The sequence below is a fragment of the Haplochromis burtoni genome, unplaced genomic scaffold (genome assembly GCF_018398535.1).
Source record: "Haplochromis burtoni strain Fernald_Lab_line unplaced genomic scaffold, NCSU_Asbu1 Contig_126, whole genome shotgun sequence".
NCBI classification, from domain to species: domain Eukaryota; kingdom Metazoa; phylum Chordata; class Actinopteri; order Cichliformes; family Cichlidae; genus Haplochromis; species Haplochromis burtoni.
This window is the reverse complement of record NW_024582487.1, coordinates 1,707,506-1,717,782: the sequence shown is the minus strand read 5'-3', so window position 1 is coordinate 1,717,782 and position 10,277 is coordinate 1,707,506. Positions and strand designations below refer to the sequence as shown.

The window sequence follows — 10,277 nt, the reverse complement described above, 5'->3', positions numbered from 1 at the left end:
GCACTTTGCTCTCAGACTGCGGGCTTACTTGTGGTTCCAAGAGTATTAAAAAGGAGAATGTGAGGCAGAGATTTAGCTTTCAGGGCCCTCTTCTGTGAAACCAGCTCACAGTTTGGATTCAGGACACAGATACCCTCTCTACGTATAAGATTAGGCTTAAAACTTTCCATTTTGATAATGCATATAGTTAGGGCTGAATCAAGTGACCCTGAATCCTCCCTTAGTATGCTTGTTCATAAGAGGTCATATGATTGTTGAGCTATGGAAACTCAGTCATGGCAACTAGTATCCTCTTGCAGAGGAAAAAAAAGAAAGTATTTTCCAAACCAAAGCAAAGGATGGCTTCCGAGCCTGTGTTGGATCTTGTGCATAAATGTGTGCATTCACTCCAATCTGCCTGCCTAGTGTTTTATTAAAATAAACAAACTTCTACTCTGTTTTTGGACATTGTGTGCTAACACTGTTATAACTTTCATTAGCATCATATTATCAGTTTTACTGTTGTTGATTGTAGACTTTCGCTCTGTCAAACAGCTTATTTTAAGCTGTGCTGTATATTAGTTTGAAATAGGAAATCCACTCAAATTCATCTGTAAAAGAGCTCTGCTGCTGTTGTGCCCACATTCTCACCAAAACACTTCCCCTTCAGTTCTCAGGAAAAAAAAGAGCAGTAAGTATTTACACAACTGCATGTATCATCTTCTCCTTTTTTAAGGCATCAAACACGTCACAAATGAGCTTCACGCTCATTTTAAATTTGCAGGGTTTTTGACAGTCTGGTGTGACCTTTGACCTCTAATTTTCTTTGGTTCATGTAGTTATTAGAAACAACAGAATGCTATGAATTAGAATTTTCAGGGAAAGGACTCTGAATGTTTTAACAGTTACAGTGAGGTGGTGAGATGATAACCACAGGAAGTCAGCACAGCCTCTACATGAAGCTCTGTTTCAGAGACTGTGACTGTCATTTTTGTGAAAAGCAGGAAGGAGAAAGACAGACAATGACGACTCAGTTCAAATGGATTAAATTCTTTTCATCAGTGTTACTAATGCTTCAAGTAACAGGTAAGAATACAAATACATTTATAAATAAAATTAGAAAAGTCAAGTTTACACAGTTGATTTGATTTTATCTTCACAGCAGCAGCAGTTGAGTTTATTATCAGGGATGAAGGTGAGGTCACTTTGTCATGTGAAAATGTGACAGATGATCAAGATAAATGTGACAGAACTACCTGGCTCTTCAGTAAATTAAACACAGCGACAATAACACTGTTTGAACACGGGGAGATTCACCGAGAGGCCGAAAATAAATCAGACAGACTGAGTGTTACAGCAAAATGTTCTCTGGTTATAAAGAAGCTCACAGCTGAGGATGTTGGTCGGTACACCTGCAGAAGGTTCAACAAATCAGGACAAAAAGAAGGTTCAGACTCTGTAGCTGAGCTGTCTGTTGTTAACCGTGAGTATTTCCATCATAATGTTTTCAGATTGTTTGAACATCAAACTGAAACATTACAATAACTATAATTACAGTGATGATTACTGTAAATGTTATTCTTGTTCTCTTTTCTTTTCTTTAACAGTAACTGAACATAAGGATGATGACACAGTGACATTAAACTGCTCTGTGTCCACATATCAAGAATGCAAATACTACACTGTGAAGTGGCTCTATGGTAACAAAGACCTGAGGATGTCACAGTCTGCCTGCTCAGCCAGTGTGATCTTTACAAGATTTGATCACATTTACACATCCAAGAGTTCTGAGATGTTGAAGTGCCAAGTGACACATGGTGGAGAGGTGCAGGAATTTATCTTCAGGATTCTATCATTTGATCAAGAAACACATGAGAATGCAAGTCAGTTCATACAATAACTTCATCTGTTATAAAAAGTAAACTATTTTGTGTGTTTTAAGGTTTCATTTACTTTTTTTTTACTTTGAGAGTGTCTTCAGAAGATAAAATAGCAGGGAGTTGAGGTGCATGGTTGTGACAACAAATTCTTTGTTGAGCAGGCAGGGATATTAAATCCCTGAAATCAGGCTGTGTTACTTATGCGCTACTACTTCTTTGTACTCCTCGCTAGACCCCACCATCCCTTCCTCACGTGGCACCACCACACAAAATATGACTCTCTTTATCACTTCTGAGGGGTTGAAGGCTGCTGGTCTATTATTTGCTCACATTGTTCTGTCATAATGGATTGCAAATGTGGAAAGTGTGGTCTGAGTAAAAAAACTAAACCCAATCTAAATAACAATAGAGATTAGCAAAATAAATCAGGAAGTAACTAAGTACTGAGACAGTGACTAACATACGAACTTGACAGAGAAGGGAAGGAAAAAGAACAACAGACTAAACCAAATAACCTTAACTAGACTTGAGACTCAAGCTACTTGAACAAATGTTAACCAAGAATAAATAAACTAAGAACCACACGGAGCATTAAATACTAAGATGAATTGAAAAGTAAGTAAAACTCTATTCATATAACACCTGTTAATAAAAGGATCACAAAGTCTTCACAATAAAAAAAACAAAAAAAAAACAAAGCAAAAATAAGGTTGCCTAAGTGCACATCCAAAAGATTAATATTTTCAGTTGTTTTGTTGGAAAAGTCCACAAACTATCATTACATTTCATTACATGGTAAAAAATAATGCACTCATTTGCTGTCTGTGAAAAAATAAAATAAAAATAAATAAATGCCATTAGCATTTCTTAAAACTAAATTGTTTGTTTTGAAGACAAGAAATCCTGTAGATGTGTAGTAATGGGACAAAAGAAAAGAGGGAAGGTAGTTTGATGCTTTTCCACAACAACAACCAAATGTTGAACTTTGACACAAGAGGCTGAACTTCATATTCTACTTCCTACTAAAAGTCAGTGAAAACAGTTGTTCAGTGAAGTTACAGTCATGACCACGACCATAGCTATATGTCAGGAACGAGCTATGTGGCAGCAGTTGTACCCAAAATACAGGACTCAGAAGATAAAGAATAAACTTAAAAGTTTATTTATTACTCTTACAAAATCAAAAAAAGCAGGTCAGGAGCAAATAGTCTAACAACTAGAAACCTTCTAAAAAAAATATACTCTAGAACATTTGTGCTGGGTGGTCCTGGGACAGGGACATAAGAACATTAGGGAGAACACGACAACAGCAAAGAGCAACTGATACAACATATACATACAGCATAATGAAGGAACAATGCAAGAGGTGGAAGAGCAGCTGAAAGCAATCACAGAAGAAGAGACAAGGGAAGCAGAACTAAATACAAAGCACTAGCAGTCAGAGACTATTGAAATAAGACAGCAAATAGCAAACAATGAGACCAGGACTAAGTCATATGAACTTGATACACAGAGAGGATAAACAAACATGGAGACAAGATCGGAGGGACGCAACTGGAATGCAAGTGGGAAAAACAACCTACCATCAACAGTCAGGGGACTAAAGTCACAGATAACAGGAACGTAAACATTAGACTATAAACAGCTCAAACATAAATCCCATCTCAAAACCAAACACACAGAATGAGCATAAAGAACTGTTAAACAGGAGCACAGCACTAAAGGCAAAAAATAAACCAAACAAACTTATATATGAGTTAAGTGAAAGAAAACCAGTGAAAAGTAAGAAATTACAGAAAGCAACACAGAATACAGAACCATGATGATCAAAGATATAAAACTAAAGAACATGAACATCCCAGAAACAACAATAAACCCTGTATTCAAGACTGAGGGACATGACAGCATGTTATTTTTTTCAGGAAGGATGAACTTTTAATGAACTAAAGCAGGTTGTTTCCAGACCTTAACACAACCACAACAGTGTATAAATAAAAATAAGTATATTTGATTTATTATTTATTTGTTGATAGAGCTGAGTGTTCTCTTCTCTTTTACCTGCAGGACACTAAACAGACAGGAATCTGCAGCTGAAATGATCTTAATGCTTTTCTTTTTCTCCAGGATGGTGGATGTTTATTGTTGTACTGCTGGGGTTATTAGCACTGATAATAAGTGCTGTTATAGCCATCAGATGGAAGAGAGCTAAAGGTGAGAGATTTCACCAGCCTGAACTTGTATGAATAAATGGAATGAAAAACCAGAATGAAATTTAATTCTAAAAACTTGAATTGATTTCTCTCTTTGTTTAGGAAAAAAAATGGAGACTAATGAAAATCCTGTGAGTTATATCATAATTTCTTAAACTTTGTTAGTGTACTCATACCACGGCCGTTCACTACAGTTACTGTGTTATATTTTTTATCATGAGGCCAGAAGATAAGTGTTTTTGTCAGCTTACCCAACTGACCTGGTGTGCTTACAGTCTGCTGTGTTTATGAGGCTTCTTTGTTTGTTTGTTTCAGGAACTGAATTTAAGCCCTGCAGTGACTCCGTCTGCTCCAGGAACCATTCAGGAATCTGTGAGATTAAATACTTACTCACCACTTGTATTTGCTCTCTTATATGTTGAATCTGAGCATTACTGAGCAGTCTCTATGTTGTCTTCACTGTGCAGGCTGCACCTGAATACCTTGTTCCCTATGCCTCCATCAGCTACACCAACAAAACCACCAGTAAAATGCAGGTAAGCTGTCCTGTTGGTTGTACAATTGATGTCAGTTAATAACAATAAATGAATAAGCTGGTTCTCAGGAGGATATTTCCTCTATTTTTTTAGGATTTTATTTCAGGATTTGTTGTTGTAACAACCCCTTTTTGTTCAGAAGGAGGTGCTGTATAAAAAATATACACTAAAACACAAAACATGGAGGTAATGATTTGACATCATAACCTCCTGAGAACCATCCTAATTGATTAATGCCAACTCTAGATGTTACCAAATGAGGAACATGAGACCTGTGACAGCCGGATTGCATAAGAATAACAGCAGAAATGTGAGAAAGAAGGCTGAAACTCACATTGAGGAAGTGATATTACAGTATAATTACAGCAAAACATTAAATTATTGTGTCAATAACTCGTGAAGAAAAGAGATTGAGAGATATGATGTTTACATTCAGACAGATTCGAATGTCTGTGCTTTTTATGCTTGTGCTTTAGTTTATAGGTAAAAATAAAATGAACATGTTTATAACAGAAGGATTAAAAATGTCAGTTGGTTTTTCCAGTTTTATCGTGCGTTGTAAGTGTATAAATAATCTGTGCTTAGACATTTAATGGTCACATTTTTGTTTGTCTGTGTTGTTCTCAGGACCAAGTGGAGATCTTTTATTCTTCTTTACTTTCCGAGATGTGATTATATTTCCTGTGTTGTGTGTGCTTCCAGGTTCGAGACAAAAATGAAGGTGAGAGAGTTACGTACTCCACTGTGAAAGCTTCCTCCATGGATCCCAGCAACCTCTATGACACCATCAAGTAAACAAAAAGCTTCTCATCTAAAAGAGCTGTTGGGTTGCTCAGTTGAAAAAGAGAAAGCTGGCACGACAATTAAACAAACATATTGTTACATACATTTATTACAGTGTGTTGTGATACCATCTGCAGGCAAAATGACATAGTTGCTCGGGAGTTGATGCCATGTCAGATTTGGCAGTGATGGGGGGAAAGTTTATCTTGTCTATATATGTTCTCAACTTTCATTTCGGTTTTTACATATTTGTCTCATTTACATGTTTCAGATCATCAATAATAATATAATATAATATAATATAATATAATATAATATAATATAATAATTGGACAAAGACAACCCTAGTAAATACAAAATACAGTTTTTAAATGATGTTTTCATTTTTATGGGGAAAATTTATTCAAATATACTTTGGCAGTCGAGAGTTTGTGATAACTGAAAAAAATTTATTTACATCACTGTGAATGTTTTTTTTTATTATTGTTTACATAACGTGCTGTGTAACCCAAGTAAGGTTGAGCTGCAAGGCATGAACTGATGGCCAGACATTCAGGAGTTTCTGGTAGAGAGCAGAATTTATGGTTTCATCAATTACAGCAAGTCGTCCTAAAGGAGCAAAGTATCCCCACATCACTGCCACCACCGTGTATGATTGTTGGTGTGATGATCTTTCTATTAAATAATGTGTTAGTTTTATACCAGGTGTAACAGGTCTCAGATCTTCCTAAAAGTTCAGCTGTTGTCTCATCGGTCCACAGAATAGTTTCCCAAAAGTCTGTGAGACTTCATGTTCTTTCTGGTCAGCAGTGGTTTTCTCATTGGAAATCTCCCATGTTTGCCCAGTGTGTTTCTTATTGTTGAATCATGAGCTCTGACTTTAAGGCAAGGCAAGGCAAATTTATTTGTATAGCACAATTCAACAACAAGGTGATTCAAAGTGCTTTACAGAGACATTAGAAACAAAAACAAATAAAAAGCATGATTTAAAATTGGCAGCACGGTGGCACGGTGGTTAGCACTGTTGCCGCACAGCAAGAAGATCCTGAGTTCAATTCCAACATCAGGCCGGGGTCTTTCTGTGTGGAGTTTGCATGTTCTCCCCGTGTTTGCGTGGGTTCCCTCCGGGTACTCCGGCTTCCTCCCACCGTCCAAAGACATGCACTTAGTGGGGATAGGTTAATTGGATAACCCAAATTGTCACTAGGTGTGAATGTGCGAATGAAAGTGCGAATGGTTGTCTGTCCCTGTATGTTGGCCCTGCGACAGACTGGCGACCTGTCCAGGGTGTACCCCGCCTCTCGCCCTATGACAGCTGGGATAGGCTCCAGCGCCCCCCGCGACCCTGAAAAAGGATAAGCGGAAGCGAATGGATGGATGGATGATTTAAAATTGATTAAAACAAGCAAACAAACAAACTAACTAAACACACACATTTCACATCTGTTCGCGCGATCTGAACCCTTATCGTAAGGGGAGCTACCAGTCCTTCTGTGGACGAGCTACTTTCTATTTTAAATTCCCTGAATTTAAAATACTCTCTAGACCCAGTCTAGACCCAGCTGGGGAGCTACCCAGAGCTCTAAACCCACTTAACAAACAAACAAACAAATCAGTCTGTATATTCGTTTCTGATATCTTCAGTGCTGTCGTTAGATTCGTTGGTTAGTTTATTTTTTTTTTTTTGTTTTTGCTTTTCAGCTTAACAAACCAGTACGGTATATAAAATCAAAACAGATAAAATCAGAAATTAAGTGAGACAAGTGAGGCCTGTGGATCTTTAGATGCTGTTCTTGGTTCCTTTGTGACAATGAGATGAGTTGGTGATGTGCTCTTGGAGTAGCTCTTTGGTCAGCTGGCCACTTGTGGGAAAGTTCACCACTGTTCCAAGTTTTCTCCATTTGTGGATATTGTCTCTTACCATGGCTCGCTGTACTCCCAAAGCCTTAGAAATGGCTTTGCAGTCCTTTAGAGACTAATAGTGACTTTGTTTCTCAGATGTTTCTTTAGATCGTGGCATGATGCGTTGCCTTTTGGGATCTTTTAATCTACTTCACTTTGTCAGACAGATGATAACTGGGAGTAACCAGCAGTTACAGTTAATTTTTAATTTAACGAGAAATTTTTAATTTAACATAGTAGGCTTGGGTGACTTTATTTCCCTTAATAAATAAAGACTTAATTTAAAGACTTAAAATTTTTCGTATTTACTCTGATTATCTAATATTAAATTTGGTTTGATCCGATCCTATAGCTTTTTTATATGTTTGTTAAGTAACTGTCATGCACTGTATAATCATAATATTGTTTGAAGGGGAAAAAGGGGAAAGCCCATTTTAGTGTTTTATCATTGAAACATTTGTGTAATGCAGTATAATAGTTAGCCATCGAGTCTATGTTAAGGGTATCTATTAATTCTAAATAGATACCCTTAACATAGACTATGCAGTACACACAGTGTATTTCACAGTGTCAGTCTAGAGTATTAAAGAAATATAAGTGGTAAGAATGTTTTAATGTCTTTGTGTGATGTCACTGTAACTCTTTTTTTTTTAGTATCTCTGTGTTGAGCTGCTTAATTTGCATAAGATCATTTTTCTATTTTAATTTTGTATTCTGTAATATTTTACTTTGAATCTGAGTAATTGTGAATTAAAGAATTTTTTTTAAACTGAGTTCGTGGCTCATTTTACCTGTATATTGGAAAAGTAACCAATCAAAGTCAGCTTTATTGTCAAAAACCATATGTACAGATCATACACGGGAATTTGAAATTCCTCAGCCCTCAGTGTTACAATAAAACGGCCTAAAGATAATCCATGTGTTTGAAGTTTAATTCTTACAATAACTTCATCCTGTTATTAAAAACAAAAAAAAATTTGTGTGATGGTAATTTTAAGATGATGTCACTTCCATTCCTTTACTTGGAGAGTGTCCCCAAAAGATAAAACAGCGCTGGTCAGTGTTGAACAGTACCCTGCGCCTATCAGCGGTCGGTGATGGATTACTTTGGCTATGATCAGATCACTAACGCCGAACAAGTAAAAGAAAACAGGCTAAAATAATAAGTACACTAAAGTTTTCTTTCCAAGAATAAGTAAAATTAAAAAAAACTAAATTGTTTGCATTCAGTAGACAACATCATGTAGAGATGTAGTGATGTGTAAGAAGGAAAGAGGGAGGTAAGTCTGATGTTCCTACAGAGCAACAATCAGATGCTGGACTTTGGCGCAAGAGACCGCTGTTCATATTCTGCTTTCTTCATGAAAATCAGTGAAAAGAGTCTTTCAGTAAAGTTACAGTGATGAATACAGTCATATTTTATTTTACTAGGAATAATGAACTTACCCTACGCCATAGTAAATTATATTTGATTTATTATTTATTTCCTGATAGAGCTGCAGGATTTTCAACAGATTATTTAAACAAAATAATCCTAAGAGGAAGGAGGTGAAGCACAAAATTAACAGATGTCAAGACTATCAGGAGAAAACACACCTCAGAGCACAATATTGTGAAGTGAACCGAGAAGTGAAGGAGAGTGCCAGACGGGACAAAAGACAATTTGTGCATAGTATGACAGAAGAGACAGAAACAGCAGCCAAGCAGAACAACATGAAGGGAGTGTATGAGATCACCTGGACCTTGTCAGGAAAGAGTTTCAACCCAAGTAAGCCAGTCAAGGACAAGAGTGAGAAAACCATCACAAGGAACAAGAAACAAAGAAGAAGATGGGTGGAACATTTTTGAAGAGATCCTGAATCGACCAACACCGCAAACAGTCCCTGACATACCACCAGCAAAAGAGCCCCTCTGTATCAACACCAGTCCACCAACCAAGGCAGAGATCACCAAAGCCATCAAGTCCTTGAAAAATGGAAAGGCATCCCCAACAAGGTGTTGACCAGAATCATCTTGGAGAGACTGAAGGAGGCATTGGACAAGAGACTCAGATCAGAGCAGACAGGATTTAGACAAGAAAGATCATGTACAGACCACATAGCCACTCTGCGCATCATCATCAAGCAGTCTATTGAATGGCAGTCTCCCTTGTACACAATCATCATCGACTTTGAAAAAGCCTTCAACAGGGAGACCATTTGAAAACTGATGCAGCACTATGGAATCCCACAAAAGCTCAAAAAGATCATCAAACAACTATACAAAGACTCATCCTGCCAGATCATCCCCAACGGAAAACTGACCAACCACTTTGCAGTGAAAACCAGAGTGAGGCAAGGCTGCATGCTGTCACTGACACTCTTCCTGATTGTCATGAGAAGAACCACAGAAGGCAACATTACTGATATCCAGTAGACCTTCACCAAACAGCTGGAGGACCTGGATTTTGCAGAAGACGTCAGCCTTCTGTGCCATAAGCAGCAACATGCACAGTCCAAGCTTACCCGGCTCGTTGAGGAGGTAGAAAAGACTGGCCTGAAGATCAAATTTAGAAAAACAGAGGTGATGCAGCTGAACAACCGACAAAAACATCCACTGCAGCTACAGGGAGAAGACTTAGTGGAAACCGACCGCTTCGCCTACCTAGGAAGTGTAGACAACAGCGATGGCAGCGCAGATGAAGACGTTAGGAGTCGGATCAACAAAGCAAGGCTTGCATTCAATGTCCTGGGCCCTGTTTCAGGAAGCCGGTTTGGAAAACTCAGAGTGAAAAACGACACTCACGGTTGAGTAACCCCGAACTGTCCAACTCGGAATATTCGGTTTCAGAAAGGCTGATAACAATTAGTTCAATCAACGCGGAGTCGCGCTAACCCCAAGTGAAGCGCGTGGAAGAGGATACATAAAGCCCTGATAAGCGGAGCACAGATTAAGCGAGTCACCATGGAGACGGAGGGAAAGAAGGCGCGGTCAATGTATTTTACAGC

General features: G+C 37.9%; 1 protein-coding gene across 1 annotated transcript; it reads left to right on the top strand.

Annotated features, from left to right (window-relative positions):
- Positions 1-752: 752 nt before the first annotated feature.
- On the top strand, positions 753-5,653 carry LOC102288789. The gene is made up of 8 exons (XM_014336007.2): positions 753-1,065; positions 1,142-1,462; positions 1,587-1,862; positions 3,984-4,070; positions 4,172-4,200; positions 4,385-4,441; positions 4,537-4,605; positions 5,308-5,653. The coding sequence occupies exons 1-8, from the start codon at positions 903-905 to the stop codon at positions 5,398-5,400; spliced, it is 1,095 nt and encodes a 364-aa protein (XP_014191493.2). The 5' UTR covers positions 753-902; the 3' UTR covers positions 5,401-5,653.
- The last annotated feature ends 4,624 nt before the right edge of the window (positions 5,654-10,277 follow it).